Raw genomic sequence first — 20,586 nt, forward strand, 5'->3', positions numbered from 1 at the left:
TTGACTACAGTAAAAACCAGTAAAAAGGCCACAGACACCTCATTGCTGTGGGTTGAGAACACACTAGTGATTTCATGTTGTGGGGAATGACTGAAGTTACCTTCTGCTGTTGTTTCTCTGCTTTGCTGGTGTCTTGGGGAGCTGAATGGGCTCTTTCAGAGCTCCTTTCAGATGAATGATCCTTTCTTGAATAACTTCCCGGATATTTTTGATCCATTCCTGTTTCGTTTCAATGCTGGATGCCTAAAGTTTCACAAGGCAGAAAGATAGAGAATTTATCATGTTCTCCCCTCCTGTGTGGAGGAGAACATGGCCAGCTGATGAACGTCATGATTAACTCTTTGTCCTCTCTGCTGCACTGCAGCAGCTGCTGGAGTACCTGGTAACCCCTGGGAGCTGAGAGCTTTCTGACCAGACCTACTTGGCAAGCAACAGCAAAGCAGCTAAGCTCTGGATAAACACATTCAATGCTAGCAAACAGCATGCTCTGCAGAGGGAAAACAGGTTATCAGTGCACAGCTGGGAATTCCTTAGACAAAACAGCTATAACATGGATTCTTCAGCAGAGACTCACTTGACAGAAGGGGCTGTCAGCGCTGGAGGTCTGTGGAAGAGACCACAGACCACTGTGATAAGCTCAGTGGCAAATAGCTAAGAGAATTACACCTCCCAGCCAAACACCCTGAGACCTGCCCTGTGTCAGTGAGCAGCTGCTCAACCCAGGCTGCAGGAGGAGATGCAATTCCAGCAAGGCTGCACAACTCTCCCAGTTGCTACTGAGGCCTTAGAGCTCAGCTGCTCCTGCTGCAGGCATGACCCCCAGGCAGATAGGGGAGCCATGTGAAAATGAGGAGGGAAGAAACTGACCTTTCATTCAGGGATCCCAAGACCTGAACTAGAAGTGCTAAAGGCAAAGAAAACAAACAGAAAAGACTTACTTTCAGCACTGTTTTATTGTCTGAGGATGGTGTTCGTCCAGACCACAAAGCAAATTTGCAGGGATCTCCTTCAACATGTTCAGTCACTCCCAGTTCTGAGGTCTAGTGTAGAGGAAAGATGATGAAAGATTTCATATATAAGAAGCTTCATGAGTCCAGAAAACTTTGGACTTGTAGGAAGAAGTGGGGAGGCTGGGATGGGTAGGGGAAGGGGATTTTATCTCTGTTTGCTATACACAGATGGAAGGAACAGAAAATTCTGGGGTGGCAGAGAAGTGAATGGCTGGAGTGATCCTGCTTGCATTTCCCCCCACCCTTCACATCTCACTACCTTAAACCTCTCCAGACTCACTGCAGGCTGACTTTCAGGTGAGTCCTGCAGGACTCAGGGCCAGCCCTTCCAGGGGCAAAAGTGTCCCCAGCCCAGCAGGGGACACGTGAACCTCCAAAACACCACTTTTACCTACAAAAAACCACAACACCCAGAATATTTTTTCTTTGCAGCCACACCTACCAGTAACTTGTTCTTGTAAACATATTTTGTGTGTCCTGAAGAATCTTTGATCTCTTTGCTAAACACCAAAGAGATTTCAAAGAGAAACAAATGCCTCTCACGGCCTTTCCGAATGAGAGACTTGGGATCCCACACTTGGAAGGAATCCTGAAGAATCAGCTCTCCCTGGACATCAAGGTTCTCATCAAACCCTAAAACCACAAAACACAATCACTTGTATTTATTATTGAGACAAGCAATTCACAGAAACACCAAAGTCAAGACTTGAAATAAAAGGGTCTTTGCCCCAGTGATAATATTTTTATTTTTATTTTTTGTTTTCCTATGGCAGCAATGTAATTACTTCATTGTAGATCAAATACATCATATGTGCCAAATGAGGCTGCTGCTGAAGTCTTGTAATAATAACTCAAAAATAATATTATGAAGGTTTCAGTGGTGGTTACTGTACACAGAAGTGCATTGCAAGAAATCCTATGCACTTCATTACAAATTCTGTTTGCCCTCCTGCAATTTTAATCACCTGAGCTGATTGTACTGCCCAACTAGTGGCACTAGTTCCTTTTTGCACTTGTTTTAGTATTCTCCTTGTTTCTTGGTTTTCCTCAAGCCAGGCTGGAAATTATTTTCCCGGGCCAATAAAATGTGTGAGACACAATAAAGCATCTCAGTCCAGAATAAAATTTTTACATTTCAGAAATACTCCACACCATAATAAGCCAATAAAAGACTTCACTTTGTGCCAATCAAACTTTTTTTTCCTATAGTTTTAAAATATTTTTTTAGTGCTTTTTTTAGAAATCGTTGGCATAACTATGCTAACATTTTGAAACACAAGCTGTTTTGTCTCAGAAAACCAGAACTTCTGAAATGTTGAAACAGTATTATGAAATGTTTTCATCCAATAATTTTTACAGCTGTCAGCAGCTAAACTGATACTGTTTCAGGAAGGGATTTTTTTCGTTTAATGGAGAAGGAATGTTTTAGCTAAATATATATATGTACACATACATTGCATGTGTATATGCATACATACACATATGTAAATATATATGTATGTGTGTGTGTGTGTGTGTATATATATATATACACACACACAAAAGATACAGATCAATACCTTCCCTCCCCCCCAAACATCCTAGCCAGCTTTATTCTTTCGAGAATTTCTCTTTTGGAGAAATATCATAAAGGAGCCAGGAGGTACCTAAAAATTATGACAAAAAACAGTATTGCTACAGTCATCCTCTACTAATTCCCCCCCAAGTTACTAACAATACTAACACATTTCCCAGCAGGTCCCTGCCCACCTTCCAGCATGCTGACGTGCATTGCATCGTTGGCCTTCTTTGGGACACTGAGCATCACTTCCAGACCATCCTTCAGCTCCCCTTTGCCCTCCTCACAGCAGGTCAGCAGTTCCTAAAGGAGCAATGCAGACACCATAAACAAACTCTGGTCCACGTGCTGCCTTCACACCCAACTGTGCCACCTGGTCCCTGCAAGCTGCTTCAGAGACAGGAGAAAGCTGGACTGCAGCAAACCCCACTGTGGATGCTCAAAAATAGTGGGGGTCAAATAGGAACAGCTATAAAGATAAAACAAGGTGCTCTCAAGGGAGACTGTGCCCTTGGAAGATTTCTGGGGACTTATGCTTACAGGTCATGAAGCAGCTCCCTTAAGCAGAAGGTAACTCATGAACCTGTGAACTTGCTCTGCATGAGCTGATCTGAGCAGCTCACTGAGGTACCTTCAGCAGGAGTTGGTATTTTGTGATCCTCTGGACAGGCTTGATTAAATAAGAAGAGATGGAGTTGGCCAGCCCGTGTCTTTGCTGGATTTCCTAGAAGGGACAAAAACAGCAGTCAGCCATGGAAAACTGTTACCCCCCTGCCAGACAGAACCACCCATAACTAAATTTAGTGCTGCACCCTTGCATTCTATGTTTAGATTTTTAACCCTCTTTAAGCTCACATTACATAAATGTGGTTTCAGTGAGGCTGGCAATAAACAGCAGAGTGCCCCTAAGGCCACTTAAACTGCAGGGTCCCTCTGCAAGCCAAGCTAAAGCTCTGCTGAGTAAACAGGCCTTGGCTAAAGTATGACTTACCTGTCATGTCATCTGCTTTCCCCTAGCTATAAAGGCTGAAAGCAGAGTCTTAACATTCAATTAAAATGAAGTGACATTAAATTAAATTAAATTGCATGAGTAGGGTATAATTTAGCTGTCTAAACATAGGCATTGAGTCCCATTTGAGAGCCCTGGGGTAGCTGAAATATCCACATGGGAATAACAGGTCTGACACAGTGCTGACAGACCTGCTCTGCTCTGAGGTGGCACCTGGGGGCCAGGAGAGATATCCCCTCATGATACCTCTAACAGCACTGTGTCATCACCTGAACCTCAGCCAAAATGTCTTGGCTGATCACTGTGATGTGCTCAGGAATTGCTGGAGACATCACAGACCTGCTGAGGGCTGCAAAGGGCCCAGCTGCCTCCCCACAACTGTCCCAGGGGGAGTCAGGAGCTCCTGAAAATCCTATAGGACTCTAATGAACATATTTAGCCATCTAAAAGACTCCAAACTCATGCCCTAAAGGGGCAGATTCTCTGCTGAGACAGAAGAGATTGGAAACCCTTCTGTCTTTGCCAGGCCCTGGACATGCCTTGCCTTGTTCCTGGCCACCAGGAAATCCTTGATTCCTACCAGAAGCAAATGGAAAAGGGGAATGGGACTTTTCTCCAGCTACTGGATTGTAAATTTGAGACTGTAAAATGATGAAGTTATGGAAGGGTGAAGGGAGAAGAGCTGCCAAGAACAGAGATTTTCCTTTTGTATACAATCTGATTTTCTGCTGAGTACTGGGAGGTTACTGCTTCTTTTTAGCTCCAGTGTTTGTCTTAATGCTGGGATGCAAAAGCATCCACTTTTCATGCAATGTGCCAACCGAGTTTTGGTTTGTTGGTTTGGTTTCTTTTACTAGAAAAGTTTTTTGTTTTTTTACTTTAAATCCTCTGGTGCCATGAAGAACACCCCAAAGGGAAGGGGCTCTGTTTGGGGGTCAATGGAGTCTGCATGAAGCTGAGTCACAGCTGACTTCACAGAGGAACCGTGCCTGCAGAGCACATGGCTGAGACTCAATTCACAACTGCAGGAGCCAGCAAGACCTCGGCCACATCTGTGAACTTTCTGGAGCTGGCAATGCTTGTTTTTGTAGAATGCAAGTAACAAAATTATCCCTGCTCCTTCCCCCCAGCTCTCTGAACAGCAGGACATGCTCTCAGCAAGATGCCTCCCCCTTGGGCACTCCTTGCTCTGCCAGGATGCTCCCTGGTCAGGCTGTGCAGAGACACAGCCTGTTGCGTCTCTGGTAGTGACCTTTGAGCAGCACTGGCAAGGGACATTCTCCCTGCAGCTCCTCCCTCTGGAGTGCTGGAGTAAGATCCTGTTTGTGCCTCTGCTCATTTCCTAAGGGACATTCTGGCTCAGCAGAGAAACTGTCCAAGAACTCTCCTCCATTCAGAAACACCATGCTCTGCAATGCTCCCAAAGTCACTGAGCTTTACCTTTTTCCTCTCAGGTCATGCAAAGCAAAAGTGCCCTGTGGTTTCTTGAATATAAAACCATATATTTTCCAAGATTCAAAGCAAAAAAGTATTCCAAACAGCAGAAGCATGTACATGTCTCAACCAAACTCTGTCCCAAAGATCAAAACTTGCTTAACTAAAGACACTAAAATCAACTTGATTACTTCAATAACATGCTGATTCTATCAATCGAAGTTGACAGCTAACATATGTTGGTAATCAAACATACACCTTGCTAGCCTGAAGTATTAAAAATTTTAAATATTACAAATATTAAAATTTGCTAAACATGGCAAGCATAATTTATCATTCAAACTACTGAATAAAGAACACAGTTTTAAGTAATGATGAACAAGACAGATACAAAAGCCGAAAGAGTGAAATCAATAAGTCTACTGCAATTAAGTCAGAATAAACACACTATTGTCATTCCCTGTGCAATTTCCAGCTAATATAACCATACCAACAACTTCTGAATTTTATAAGCAAAGCACCATCTGTAGGGAGGGAAGATGGTAATCTTTATGCTTTATTAGACCAATGCTGTAGGATAAACTAGGCACGTTTCACAGCTGAGAGTTTGTGCATTGTTTTCCACCTGTCTCAACTGGTTCAATAAAATACATTGCTTTTCTCTGCATACATGGCTTCACTGACATGCTGAGAACAGCCCAGCTCTCAGCACTGCTCAGAATTCTCTTCATGGTTTCAAATGAGATCGGTCACCTGTCTTTGCTCCTTCTCCTAATCAGTGAACCCTTACACTGAGCCCTGTAGCTGCAAGTTTTCCATGGGCTTGAAGGGTTCAAACAAATTACTGGGACTGCTTGTTTTTATCTCAGAGGTGGCTTTCTATGAGAGCTTATGAAATTTGAGGAACACTTGTGATTTTCAAGCAGGCTTCTTACTAAGGGATGTTATTCTAGATAATTCACTCTCATTATCAGGGTTTTGGGATATTCCAGGTTCTGCCTGGAAAAAAAGAACCAACTATTTTCTCTGTATTCCTTGTGCCAGGCTGTCCTACCCCTGAACTACTGCCACTCCAAGATCAAGGTAAGAAGGATACACAGGTACTTTGCATGACCTTAGTCACTCACACTGAGTGCCTCCTTGAGGATTTTTTGGGGGGAGAGTTACCTTTCTCTTTTTCAACCCTGGGTGATGGCCCAGCACCCATGGAAGGCAAACACCTCCCCCTGGCAAAACAGCAGCTGCTGACACACGAATATTCACTACTGAGCAATATCAGGCAGCTTTCCAGCCCATGCAGAGAGCTGCAGTGGAAAAGCTTTTAACCTGTGCAAACAGCCGACCAGTATAAACCATTGTATAAACCATTGTATAAACCACTGTATAAACCATTCCATAGGCTCAAGCGCCACCTCCTGGAGAAGCCTTTCCAGCTCCACTCGACTTTCAGAGCATTCGGTAACAAGGCAAAGAAAAAGGTGTTCATCACTTTTCCTGTGGCTCTTGTAAGACCTTTCATTGTGGAGTGAGACTGAAATGCTGTAACCATTGGCATGTGCAAATTCCAGAGAAGCTGATTTCTGTCAGCTGCCAACTCCAGCACAGCTTGGATCCTGCTGATCTGTTACATTTGCAAACTTCCAGTGCTTTGGAAGAGAGGTCTTAGCACTTCTTTCTTTTATTTTATTTTATTTTTAGAAAGATGACTAATTAAAGCTATAAGGTAGCAGACAAGCATGGTGAAATGGATGATGTTAAATAAGAGGAAGAGCTTGGTTTAAAGGTACTCAAAAACTTGATTTTTTCTCAATCCCCAAATTGGGATTGGAGCCTGAAAACATTTATCACTGGCTGTAGCACTTGTATGGGAAATAGTCTAAATGGAGTCTATGGAGTTCTTTATTAGCACAATGAAATCAATCTGGAATGGGCTGGGTAGGATTGGCAGAACAGGAGGCTAGGAGCTCGTTTTAGGGATTTCAGGTCACAATATATAATGGAATCTGAGATTTTCATTTTATCACTAACTCAGAAACAGAGATTACATCTAAACCAGATCTTTAGAAAGGATTAGGTCTGAGAAATGCCCCAAGGTTCCCATAGGAATGTGTCTCCACACCTCACCACACACCACACCACAGCCATCAGTTCTCGCAGCACGTGATATTTGCAGTGGAATGAAAAACCCAAATGCCAAGGCACAGAAAGGAACCCATAGCTCGAGTGTAAAAAAGCACAGAGCTGCACCAGGTGTATGCAAGGAAAACAGCAATGCTGCTTACATCAAAGAAAGTCCCTGCATGTTCCAGGATGAGCTGGCTGGAGTCAGGCTTGTTTTTGCAGTAGGTGACATACATCTGAAATTTATCTGCCTGTGGAAACAAACATCAAGGGAAAAGCAAGATAAGCTATTTCTCTGCTCCCACAGATTTTTATTAAGGCACACCAGGATAAATACAGGTGACAACTCTCTCCCACACACCCACCACCACCACCACCCCCACCCTGCCACCAAGCAGCACAAGAATTGTAAATTAAGAGCAGAAGACTTTAAGGTTCATACCTTACTTGAGCAGTTCTGAGGCTCTGGGAGGCTTTCTTTAACAAATATCACAGAGGGAAGGCCTAAGATTTTAATCCAGCTGTAAAATAATTCCTAACAGCTCTATGAATGTTACACAAGAGTTTGAGGGTCTCAAAACTCAGTCATGAAGTGTTGACTCTACCACCTACTTGAAGATAAAGCCAGTCTAGAAACTGGCCAAGTGACTCACCTAGTCTAAACTGGCACAAGCCAACATTTTTGACTTGAAATTTGTGACACTTGGCCCAGACTTGCCTTTCCTACTTTGGTTCAAACTTCAATGGCTTAAATTTTATGTTGTTTTACATTTTATTTCCTAATTTGTTTACTTTTAAGCAGAAATTAAAAGCATCTGTGCACTCCCACCTCTTATTAATGCACTCTGGTCTCAAGAAGAGGGAGGCAAATAAAAGAGGAGGATGTTTTCCTTTCATTGCTATTGTATTTTTTTTTTCCAGATATCTAAACAACAGGATCCTGCAATTGTGCAGGCAGCTTTGTATGTACATCTGTAACCACACACACAGCTCTGGACATGCACCTTTGTTGAGATGATGCAGTAGTAACTTAAAGTATCATGAAGATTTTGCAGAGAATGATACATAAAGGCATTCATCTTTCCTAAACAGGTAACCTGTTCTTTGTAAAGAATATTTCTGAATCCATTTCATCAAGACTCGTGACATGTTTTTAAATTAAAAACCCATCTGAAATCATCTAAACATGCTCATTTTTTGGAGAAGTGAAAATATTCCATCTTTACTCCTACAATACTAATTTTTAGCTTTGATATATGAATAAAACAATCAGACAAAACACAAAGATGGCTGACTTGACTGGTAAATGTTTTGAAAAGAGAACAGCTTTCATACAGATAAATTACTGTAGCCAATTCCCAGAGCCTCCTACGCTCACAAAGACTCTCTGCACCAAGATTTGAAAGTCCTGTTGGAAATTATCCTGGCATTGCATAATGGAATGAGTGAGCACAGTGGCTCAGAAATTTGACACTAATTTCTGGAGGAAAAATGTCAATAAAATATTCTTCATGCCTTTGTGGAGTTCTCATGGCATGACTAAAAGTCTTTAAGGAAGATTAAGATTTATATATTAAGATTTTATATGTCTGTTTATTAAGATTTTAAATGTCTGTCCTCCCAGGGCCTTTCACAGGGAAGTGAATGTCACATAAAACCAGGTTTGGTTTGATGAGGTTGTGCTAAACAGAAACTAGCAGAGGTAAATAAAAGCTGTGTGGTCAGCACAGGACAAGGAGAGAGGCTCTGGAAAGCCTTCCCACAATTGCTGAGGAGAAGGGTGGAAACTTTCACCCTGGGCAGGTGAAGGACAAAGCAGTTGTAGCTCCAGACTGGCTCCTAATCTCATTTATCACTGGGGACATGGCCCTTGCACCTATTCCCAGCTTGTTCCCATCTGTGCTGGAGGAATTAATTTGAATAAATAATGAGAAGTAGCAGCCTCATTACCCAGGTGACAAAGCAGTGGCCCACATCCTCAGGCAGTTGTTCATATTTCTCCAGCTCCTTTAGAAAAATGCTGAAAAAAGAAGACACCAATGTAATTAGTTCCAGTCAAATACCCAGGAGATGCAGGATAACCAATGAGTCAATGAGAGCTAAGGATCTTGATTGTATCTTGTATCTTGATTATGAGACTACCCAAGTGTCCAGCCAGCAGGAAGAGTGTCCCTTGCCAGGATGTGCTTTTTTTATTTTGAGTACAGTCATACCTAACTCCACCAGAAAGGAAAAAGAAGCAATCCCTGGCAGGGAGTCTGTGTGCTCAGGACTGTTCTATCTGAACACAGATCTTTAAAGAGTTCTTGTGTAGTGGTTCACACAAAGAGCAACAAGGGAAGCCCAAAGCTGCCAGGTTCCCAACACCCAGCTCAGCACACTGGACAAAGGAGAACAACTTAAACAAGCCCAGCATTTCATAGGTAAATAGTAAACTTTCAAAATACATGGTTTTTTTTTAATCAGCTCTCTCTGAACAGCTTGTACCACAAGCGACACCTGTTTGCAGATACAGCACTGCACAATGCCAGGGTGGAAAGAAGAATATGAAACAATTTCTTCAGCTAGAACATATTCTATGTTCTCCTAGAACATATTTTCTTGACCATTCACCTGCTTTGCTGCCCTTCCTTGGACATGGCTTCTGAATCAGGCTGGAGGATGCCTTAACATCACCAGCCAAAGGAGGAGGCTGTGGAGGACACTGGTGGAGGGGACAGGGGAAATTTATTTTAGCATTGCTTGGAAGAAGTTTTAGAGGAAAAAAGATTATGTAGAAGCAGCAGGCTGCAGGAGGAGGGGTCAGAGAAAAGAGAAATGACAGCAGTGAGAAGCTGTGGGACATGACTGAGGGCTGGAGGGATGGCAGTGGGAACAGTGGAAACTGAAAGAGGAGGGCAATCAGATGGCATCAGTCAGGGTCACCAGAACAAAAATGTGATATGATAAAATATGATATAAAAACATCCTGATATGCTTTGAAGCTGCTTGCACAAAAGCATGCATATGACATGGTCTGCTGGGCTGTATTTACGTGATCGCACATTTATCCAACTGAAGCACTTGAAATGTCCCAAAACAAACAAGGAAGGATTCTCTGATTTGTTTTGAAGTGTAACCTGAAGACAGATTTGGAATTCAGCCTGAACTTGTTGGATTCATCTCCCCTAAATGTTAAGTTTATAACTGTTGTTGCATTCACATTGTACCATGGAAACAATGCCCTCTAAGCTGATCTGGTACACAGATTTATCATAACAAGGTGGAGTACTGTTAGTTACAGATTAAACACAGAAAGTCTCCAAGAAGTGGCAGAAAGCTACTTATTTACCCAGCTTATGCCAACAATTCCACTTTCTCCCCTTTGTGTTTTCCAAGATCATATTTTTAACAGGTAAGTGTCCAGACTAGATCTTGTGCTATGAGATGGAAAGCACGTATCAGCCTGCAAAGCATTGGTATAATATGACTTTAACATTGTTCAGCTGAAGGTGAAGTTTTGAACTAAGTTCCAATTCATTTTTGCAAAAGAAACAAAACAGAAATCAAAAACTATTTTGCAAAATCAATTACTTTACACTCATGTGTGGACTGTAGTGTAGGGGCTCTCTGCAGACACCACAGAGATGCACAAGTGCCTAAACATTAACAGAACTGCTAAGAAAACCTACTTGTTATGGAAGTCATATATCTCCTGAATATTGCCAAAGATGATGTGTTCTTTATTAAGGATCCCAGCTGGTATTTCTTCCACTCCACTCGTCATTTCCCAAAGGTAAGTCTGGAAAACACCAGAAACTCTTAATTTTGTGAATAAATGCACAGAAAAAGAATAGATCTCCCTGTTTTATTGCCAAAGGCACAGGCTGAACAGGAACTATGTATTTTGAGATTAACAACAAGCTAAACAGACAACTAAAAAAAAAACATTTCCAGTGTTACAGAAAGCTCTCTAGAGAAATTTCAAAGTGCTGATGCATTGATGCTTTGAAGTCATCTGAGGAAAAAGCAGAAACGTGCCAACAACACCTGTCTTTGCTGTCCACCTGATGGTGTCCAAAAACTGCAGGCAGAAACAGCTGAAAGATAAACAGATTTGCCACTTCAGTAGCACTAGATACACAGAAATCTCTGTCAGACTGCAGGAATGTGAAAGCTGGCAGATTTTACTGAATTACACTCTAGTTTTTGCCTTGAATATCACCATCCACTTTAGGAACACCCTGCTGTACAGCAAGGCAAGGTATTTGACTGTGCAAGTCCTGAAGTTTCTCTAGCATGAGATGATTCAGAGGAACAGATTTGAATCTTTAAGGAAAGGCTCCATGAATCAAGGTGCACAGCCTGTGCTTTAAAGTGAGCATCCCCACTGCAGAGGACAACATGTGCTTCCAGGAAATACTGGAGAGCTCCTGGGCCATAACTTACCTCTAAACATTCATGTAAATCCCTGACATAAGCTTTTTCTGTCTGCAGCAGCTCAGCCATAATGAATCTGAAAAAAAAAGGAGTATTTTAGGTGGTTTGGACATTATAAGCATTTCTGCAATGAACAGAAAACAAAACATCCTCCTGTTGTCTGAAAGAATAAGGGTATTTCCACCCTGGACCTTCAGCTGCCTTACTTTGCACCTTTCAGGTCCATGACCAAAATAGCACTTCATACTCCAGTCCCTTGTAGAGTTATATTCTAAATATCTTTTCTGCACAAATCTTATTAAGCTGTATTCCTGCAACCCTGAGTCAATGGGATTTACCACCTACATGCCCATCCTAAACTGTCAGCTGGTTCTCAGAAAATTTTTCCCCCCAGGATTAAGGAACTGTGATTCACCATCATTTGCACCTTTGCTGACAGTCAGAGGGAAGTCAGTCTAAAACTTTACCTTCAGAGGCAACACAGATGGATTTGGGAGACACCCCTTCTTTGAAGAGACTTCAACAGCTTGGTATCTGACCAGAGAAAATCCAGATGCTGTGAAATGCAATCATGGCATCTCTACAGCCTGAGGCTGGGCCCCTCAAAGTTGAAAATCCTGAAATTTGCCACAGGCAGACCAAGTGTAATATTTTCTAAAGTATAAGTGGTTTCTTATCAGTCATGACCTGTGGCAATTTCAGAGGGCTGAGAAATACTTTCCCAATATTCTTACACAAAAAAATAAGACAGACCACTGTGAAAACAGACTATTTATGGATTTAAGTGCAACAAGCACCTCTCAACTATTTCCTCTAGTATGAACTATTTCCAGTTCTCTCAGTCCTACACTTGCTGAAATTTGAACCTAAACTTCAAGTGAACTCTTGGGTCACTGATGTTTAGATAATACTTGGATACCTAAAGATGCTCTGTATTTTTTCCCGCTCATGTTACTTTTTACATAAAACCAGAAGGAAATTAGCAACTCCACAACATCAGGGTTAATCCAAGGGCTTGCCTCACTACTTTTCCTTTCTAACTTCTGATTAAAACCAAAAGAAATTCAGCCTTTATGTTCTGAAATTCTCCAACCTACAAGAAACAACTTCTGTCCTACACCTGCAGACTCATCTCAATAACTCTGCAGCTGGAATGAGTTACAGGACTGTCAGTCAGTTCTGGTCATGCAAGTATCACAGAGTTATTCTTTAGCAGATAATGTGCCATGCAGACAGAGTGTTTGGTGACATACTCTTTCTTTCTGGCTGATTTCCTTTTTTCTTCATTGACTTCATGATTTGCATCTCGCAGCTTTACCTCCCGGTCTGAAAGACTTGCTGGAATGATATCTAGTTCTAAGTCTTTGTTATCCTAGGGAAAAAAAAAAGTACAGAGTTTAACTTCATTGTAATCCCACAGTTGTGCAAAGTGCAGCATGTTCATGAGACCAATAAGGTAAGGGACAAAATAAGATAATATCAAAAAGGAGGAAATATAGAGAGAAGTAGAAGTACTGTGAGAAGAGATAAAAAGCTAAGAGAGAAATCTTTAAAACCCAGAAATTATATTCATTGTAATCTTCACTGCTTCTCCTAACTAGGAACCAATACTGATAAAAAGGTCTAAATTACCTCACTCTTTCATATCTAAATTAGTTGTCTAGTTTGGGACTTCACAAAAACAGTCTGATAAAGTAGAGCACCATGCAGAGACAACTTTCAGTGGCTGTTTACCATGGGATACCTTTCCAGGCTGTGGTTAGAACTCTGTGCAAACCAGAAGCCCTACAAGGAACAGTGCACTTATAGTATCATGAGAGTGTGAGGGAATTTATTCCTTATTCTTGATACTTAATTCCAAAGAATCATTGACTGAAAGGTTTTTAAGTGTTTCTGCTTCAGGCACTCTCCCTTAATACTATGGCCAGGGAATAGCAGGACATCCTAATTTTTGCTTCTTATGATCTACTTCACCTAAAAGAGTTCAGAGATGAGGTTGGGGTTCAATTGTTTACGTTAGTTAAAGGATGTGAGAATAAAAACTTAAGAGTCAAAGTTTGAATTGGATGCAAAATAATGGTGTGGGAACAGGATTTCTGGTTTATGCCAAAATTAACACAGACTCAATTCAATTAAGGTGTTTTCCCTCCCTTTCCTCCTGAAAGCTGTATGGTCTCCTGAAAAATGGTGCAAACATTTGTTCAGAAAATCTTTCTGATCTTCATCTGCCCCTCCTCACATCACTGACCAACCAGAGCAAAACCCTTTAACCCTTTTTCTCAAGAAGCAGTTCTGGCCATGGCCAGGGGGGCTGGCTGAGCTTTCAGCGTTTCTAATGGGCACACAAAAACCAACAGCATTCATTCCACAGGCTTCCCCTTCCTCTGTGACTCTGGCATAAACCCCCAACAGGACAGGGTCTTGCAGTACCTCTGGGTTGATTCCAAGGGCTTTTTCCAGGGAGTAACGGTATTTCCCCATCCTGAGAGAGAAGTCCCGGTAGCGCTTGTCCACGGTGGTGACCCACTTCCTAATTTCTGTGGCGTGTATGTGTCCTTTTTCCACAAAGCTGTCAGCCAGCTGGATGAGGAGCTTCACTTTTTCCTTTGTTTGCTGCCCAAAATATGGTCCTTGGTTATGCTTTATTATCATTTCTTTTGCTTTTAACTCACAAAGCTTCACAATTTTTATGCCTCATTAAAGAGTGTCTGTATTTCATCTTATACAGAATCAGACACTTCAAACTTCCAGTAAAACATGAAAGGAATGACATTTTTATAAGGACACTTATGAAGATGAAGAAGATAGAAAGTCAAGTTTTTGAAACCCTGCAGACACAAACACATAAACATGCTGGAAGTTCCACATGCCTCCTTCCCATAAGCAAGAGCTTATTTTTGGTGAGCCCTGGAGTAGAAGACAAGATTTTAAAATCACACCTCATACAGTACACCAAGTTACTCTGACTATATCTGGTGGATCTGTGTAGGAAGGTCATTAATACACCATATATCAGCCCAGGAAGTGATTTTGAATCATTATTAGTCAGTTTCAAAAACAAACAAAATTGGAATCCAAATTCATGGCCTGCTATAAAATCCTCCATTGGTATTTTAGGTCCAGTTAAAACATTACCAGCTAAAAGATGCCGGAACTCCAAAGCACACACTGAGCCCCCAAACCCTTCCAGAGGTCTTTTCTATTCCATTTAGTCACTAACTGTCCCTTAGCCAAAACTGCACAAAGGACCTAGTTATAAACTCTAGCTCTGATTCCAAACCTATCCCAGGAAATGAGCCTGTGGTCAAAGATAGAGAGGATGTTCCCCCATGCCTGAAGCAAGACACACAGTCAGGTACTTGACATAATTATCAGTGATCTGACCACAAATGGACAAATCATGTCAGACCCCAAACCATCCAGCAGATTTCAAACACAAAACTAAATTCAAGAAATTCCACCACTACAACAGATTAACAGCTGAATTAGACATCACCCTAACAAATTAAATGAGTACCTAAGCAAGGCTAGGTATGAAGATGTAAAAATCGAACTTCCTGTCATATTTAAAGGGTGATTAATTCCCAAAAGCTACTGCTGATTTTGCATTTCAGACAGTTGGTTTGGCCAGAAAGTTACTGGAATCAGGAAAGCTTTCAGCTACAGCTTAATTTGAGAATAACATCAGTCTGGGAATGACATGCATTTACCAGATTGCATATGGCAGTGAAAATATTCTACATCAGCAGTAGGACAGCCCGAGGGAGCAAGACTTAGACGTCAGTATAAGAAACAGCCAGTAATGGTTGTTAACAAACGAGGTCTAAAATTCAATCCTAGCCTAAATCAAGAGTCAAAATGGTTTGGAAACTTCATTATGAATTTGGATTATTCTGATAAAAATGAAATTATGAACCAGAATGTAATTTCAGGTGGACTAATTATGGGTGGTTAGAATTCAGAAGTAGTTAAAAGAATTTCATATGTGTCCTGTCTGAAGAAATTACCTTCCATCCACTGCTAGCTATCTCACATTTTCAGAAACATGCAAGCTAAGCTAAAAGAAGGGGAGAAGAACACCACAAAGCCTGTGAATCAAACCCATACAAGCAAAGACAGCCTAAGGAGGAATTTAAGGATTACAGAAGATCAATTTCAGGACACAGTGAGATGCAGCTACATAATACCAAAGCCATGGTCTTCCTGCAGTCCAACTCGGCAATTTACATCCTTATCAGAGACTCTTAATACCCCTGTGGATTCACTGGCTATGAATTACCTATGGTTTGAATTAATTTGTCTGAAGCAGATCCAATCACCATTCCTGTGTAAACCCTACTAGATTTCCCAGAACTGCTCCATATAAATTAATATATTCTTGGTAATGCAGTTTTGTATTCAAAAATGTTCACCCCAGAGTTTAAAGACTCATCTATTTAAAGTACTTTGTTGGGATCAGCAGATTATTTCTAATGAGATAAATGATCATCTGTGATCAACCTAGCTGGAATTAGTGAGACAAATGATGGTTTTAAAGACAGGAGAAAGAGACCAGGAGTCCATGGTGACCTTGGATGTGTTCAGATCAATTAGTCACTCTATGCCATTCTGGAATGATTGCTTGAGGATGGAATGTCTTATTAAATTGCTGTGAACTCTGTATGCAAATGGACTTTCTCTTCCTTCTAATCAGAACAGAAATTTTCTATAACCAGTACTAACCAGGGTGGAGAAAACCTCCTTTTGATGCCTATGTCTTGCTAAAAGCTCGCAAAAATCATTTATCTTCAGGGCTAGGATTTTTAGAGGGCAACTATAAAATCAAGGGAATATTATTACAGAGATTTGAGGCATTGACACAAGACCATAAACACAGACTAAAGCAGATGGCATAATTAGATTAAAGTCACTGTTTACTTTGGCAGGTACTCTGAATTCCCCATATTCCTTCAGGAGTTCCTGAGTTTCTTCTGCTGATTCCCCTGTGGAGTTGTGAGTAGAAAGGTAATATTCGCCTGTTTCTTGGATCCAGTCTAAGGCCTGTGAATGTCAAAAACACCAAAGGAAAAACAAAACAAACAGTTTTTGTATTTCAAGAATTAATCCTCTGACAAAAAAAAAAAAAAAAAAAAGCCCTGCACAACAAAGAATATCAAATACATTGGGACTTAATACCCTGTATACTAAAACATTTTCTAGGAACACATAAAAATAATAAAATAATGAAAGCAGGTGGGAAAGGCTACAAAATGGTACTCGGTGTTTCCTAGGGCAAAAAGGAGTGTAGGGAATTCCACCTACATACAGATAGATCTGCAGGGAAAGCAGTTTTCTCATTCAGAAATAGCTCAATAAAACAAGTTTGCTCTTATATTTATTTTCAAACAAATGAAGAAATACAGAAATTAATCTGAGGTGACAAAAACAGTGAATCTTGTTGTCAGGTTTTGGAATGTCTCAAGTTGTTTTAAAATCTATATTTGCCATGTTTTCAGAAGTGACAGTGTTTAAACACAACTTGAGATTGCAACAGGAGCCCCACACAGAGGCATTATATGGATACAGGAGATTTTACACATTGCCAGGACAGAAGGACAAGGTGGGGTTTTCACATCACCTGCTTGGCACTGCGCTCAAAGACAACATATTGCTGGCACTGATCTAATCTCCTCTTCTTCAGGGTCCAGAAGTGAAGGACCCGATTCTCCCTCTGCAACAGCTCGCTCAGAATGGCTGCAGGGCAAAGGAAAACATCTCCATGAGTGAGGATTCCTTGAGTGCATACAGAAATAAGCTATGAAATGATGAATTTAATCACTTTGCCTTGACCTTGTTCCCAAAAGCAGAGAGCCCAAAATCACACTTCCTAAAAACAGGCATTGATTCAAAGCGGCTGCTAAAAAAAACCCCAAACCAAACCCCCAAACCGCATGCACAAGAAACCACCACAAAGCGAGCGCAGTTGCAGAGTGATCTGGTAAAGGAAATGATGCTAGAGCAGAGTTTGCCTTCTGAGCACATTCACAGACTTCAGGAGGATCCCCCTGCAGAGGGGGAGGCAAAGCAGACCTTCAGTGTTGTCACTGCACCAACCTTTGACCTGCTGCTCGGGCCCTCTGGTGTGGCTGGCCACTCCGGGCATGCTGACGTTGTTCCTGTGGATGTACTTGAGGAACACCTCGGCGTTCCTCCGTGCCAGGGTACAGGCCTAGGAAACACAGCCCCCACCAAAAAGGGTCAGCAAAGATGAGCAAAGAGAGCAAAGGGGACCAAGGGAGTTCTTGCTTATATTGCAAGGAGAAATTCTCTTTCTGCGAAGATGAGAACTTCAGCAAAGAGGCAATAAACTCAGCTAATAAACTAACAGTCTCACAGACCTGTGAGTGACATTTAATATAGTGGCTCATTTTATATATGAAGGCAGATTAATGACAGTAATTAAACAACTGCTTACTAAGAACTGGTACCTCATACATTTTCTGTCTAACCAATTCTAACCCATCTCTCAAGAAAAGTATCATTGTTTCAAAAAATGTCCAAATCTAGAGGCGTAATTTCTTAAGCCTTGACTGCACGTGTATTTTCATATTGTGTATCAGTTTTAGTGGCAGGTGGGAGGCTGGCTGACAGTTCACTTGTCAGCCTGGGAGATCCCTGTTTCTTCCAAAGCAGCACCTGGAAGGCAGGAAGAAATTTCTGTCTCCATCTTGGCGCTGCCTTGCAGAGACAAAATTGCTTCAGTTATTATTAGTTTTTCAGTTATTGGTTTGGAGGGCAAAATCTGAAATGCTGGATGGTTTGTACAAGCCAACACCAAAATGATGTGTTATACCTGTCATTTATAGTGCAATTTTAAGAGCTGAACTTTGAATGAGCACAACAACTAACATCCTCCAAGTGCAAACACCACCTAATTGGTCTTGATGACGTCTCTCTGAGATATGTATTGATAATAATGCCCATTACCCCTGCTGCAACAAAGTAAACTGGCCTAGGGTTTATAAAGCCAGCCAGTAGCTGAATTGGAATTACACATCAGAGCATCCTCTCAATCTTACCAACACTGCTCTAAATTCTCTACTTAATGGAAAGTTTTCCTAATTTATTAGAGAACAAAAATAAGACCTTGAGAAAAGCCTCCTTCTGTTCCAGATGTTTGCTGATCAGAGGGATGACATGGTCTATCTCAGCTGCTGGCCCAAGTTTATCTCGGCCTCCACACCAGTCTTCATCCCGTCTGTATTCCTGCTCCAGACTCTCTAACACGCTGCACACCTGAAACATGACCACAGCACAACTCAGTTATCATAACCAGGAGAACATTCAGTAAATGTCTGTGACCAATGACTTTTCATTTTTGTCCTATGGGCCACAGAATGGGGGTAACTGGGTATAAAACAGGCCCTAGACAGAATGATCAAGGTGTTTTTCTTACCCCTAGGGATCTTTACTGTTTGGGATACAATTTATTTAAGGCTAATAAATTATTCTTCTCTACTAATGAATAATGAGAGGAAGCACAAAAGGCTGAATCAAGGCAGAGGTCAGCCCAGCCCCAATTGATCATTCAGGAAACAATCCCTATTCTAGAATGTGTTTAAATCCTACTGAAGTCAAGGGACTTAACACATACTTAAAGAAAAGCACATGCTTAAATACTTTCCTGAGACAAAGTCTGAAGCTGGAATTTATTCTTTTCAGCTATACTTTAGTTGCTCCCTATACAGCTTTTTTAAAGGCTGATGGAAACCAATAGACTTAAAATCAGGGTCACAATCTAGGTGGATGCAGGTGCTCCACTGCACAGGGCTCACACACATGTTCTATCTTGGTAGAATAGTGGAACAGTGGAATTGAGGTAAATAAACCAACAGAGCCTGGAAATTAGGCAGTTGCCTCAGGCTGAGTCTTTTATATTGCAGACCCTGAGAATATTCTCAGTGGCCTGAGCAGACACAGCAAAAGTTTTCCAGGACATTTGGAACTTTCTTCTTTCCCAAAGGACTCTTCCTATAGACTCCACTGCTGAGATGACCCAGTCAGTTACTGCTGGGATCCAGGTAGCAATGTCCATCCTTTTCTTGCTCACTCTTGCAGCTTTAATATGAACACAGCTATAATTCAGGAGAACCCACATGATTAAGAGCACAGCCCCAGGCACCGCCACTATCACAGGCCATTTTCACGTAAATCTGATCAAGAGCACATTGAAGTTCCCTTTAAAACTGGTGAGTTAAGGTGAGCTGATAACTGATCCTGCTGCCAGGCTTATGCACTATGCATTATGCAAGGACCTTATGCACTTGGCAATCTAAAATTATCTTCTTGCTTGGATGCAAACCAGCATTCACCCTCAAACATTTAGTGGAGAGCAAGTGCTTCATGTGTCATGTAGGCACAGAAAAGCATTTCCATTTCACTTCTTGAAGACCTTGACATTCTATTGAACTTAGGTGATTTAAAAAATGAAAATAAATGGACTGCCTGGGATTCACATATTTCCAGGAAGAACTGTCCCTGCACATGCAAAGATCATCTTTCTGTTAAGGTGATGAGAGAAGTGATTATAACATGGGCTGTCAATGAAGTCAGAGAAAAACTGGGCTATTTGAAATCCAGGGCTTCACCACTAACATCAAGAACATAATATACTTGGGGAAGACAGGCATGAAAAAGTTTGGCTGCATGTGACACTCTCTCTGTTCTTTCAGCTCCTTTTTCTGGATACTCAGAGAATTCAGGATCCAGTAAATGATTCACTCTACTGTCAGGCAGTCATGGAGCAGACCCTTAAGGACTGCAGATCAGCTGTGCAGCCCAAGAGAAGATGACAGGCTTGCAGCATGAGTTTATGAGCATTCAAAGACTGAATGATCTTTGCCCTGCACATTTGCTGAATAGACACAACCAATGAATGAACTGGTGGGCACTGCAGTGTGCTTGTCTGACACTTGGAAACAGGAAGAGAGACTGAACTGATAAATTACTGCCGATGCATATTCTGGCCAGTACATTTAACTGTCTAAAGCTCTAAT

At 41.5% G+C, this 20,586-nt stretch overlaps 1 protein-coding gene across 14 annotated transcripts in view; it reads right to left on the reverse strand.

Annotated features, from left to right (window-relative positions):
* KALRN (kalirin RhoGEF kinase) overlaps positions 1 to 20,586 on the reverse strand; it is a 464,835-nt gene that overhangs the window by 129,864 nt on the left and 314,385 nt on the right. For all 14 annotated transcript variants that reach the window (XR_014616305.1, XM_084209314.1, XM_084209316.1 and 11 more), the window contains 15 exons: positions 18,677 to 18,826; positions 17,645 to 17,759; positions 17,169 to 17,284; positions 16,469 to 16,591; positions 13,982 to 14,164; positions 12,805 to 12,923; positions 11,561 to 11,627; positions 10,804 to 10,913; positions 9,083 to 9,152; positions 7,294 to 7,383; positions 3,200 to 3,292; positions 2,760 to 2,871; positions 1,453 to 1,643; positions 939 to 1,040; positions 101 to 243 (listed from right to left, as the gene is read on the reverse strand). Coding sequence is in view for 13 of the 14 variants with exons in the window: in XM_084209314.1 (XP_084065440.1) it covers positions 101 to 243; positions 939 to 1,040; positions 1,453 to 1,643; positions 2,760 to 2,871; positions 3,200 to 3,292; positions 7,294 to 7,383; positions 9,083 to 9,152; positions 10,804 to 10,913; positions 11,561 to 11,627; positions 12,805 to 12,923; positions 13,982 to 14,164; positions 16,469 to 16,591; positions 17,169 to 17,284; positions 17,645 to 17,759; positions 18,677 to 18,826 (1,784 nt within the window). In the remaining variant the exon portion in view is untranslated. The remainder of the gene's footprint in view (positions 1 to 100; positions 244 to 938; positions 1,041 to 1,452; positions 1,644 to 2,759; positions 2,872 to 3,199; positions 3,293 to 7,293; positions 7,384 to 9,082; positions 9,153 to 10,803; positions 10,914 to 11,560; positions 11,628 to 12,804; positions 12,924 to 13,981; positions 14,165 to 16,468; positions 16,592 to 17,168; positions 17,285 to 17,644; positions 17,760 to 18,676; positions 18,827 to 20,586) is intronic.

Source organism: Fringilla coelebs, assembly GCF_963513975.1.
Source record: "Fringilla coelebs genome assembly, chromosome: 7".
In the NCBI taxonomy this organism is placed as follows: Eukaryota; Metazoa; Chordata; class Aves; order Passeriformes; family Fringillidae; genus Fringilla; species Fringilla coelebs.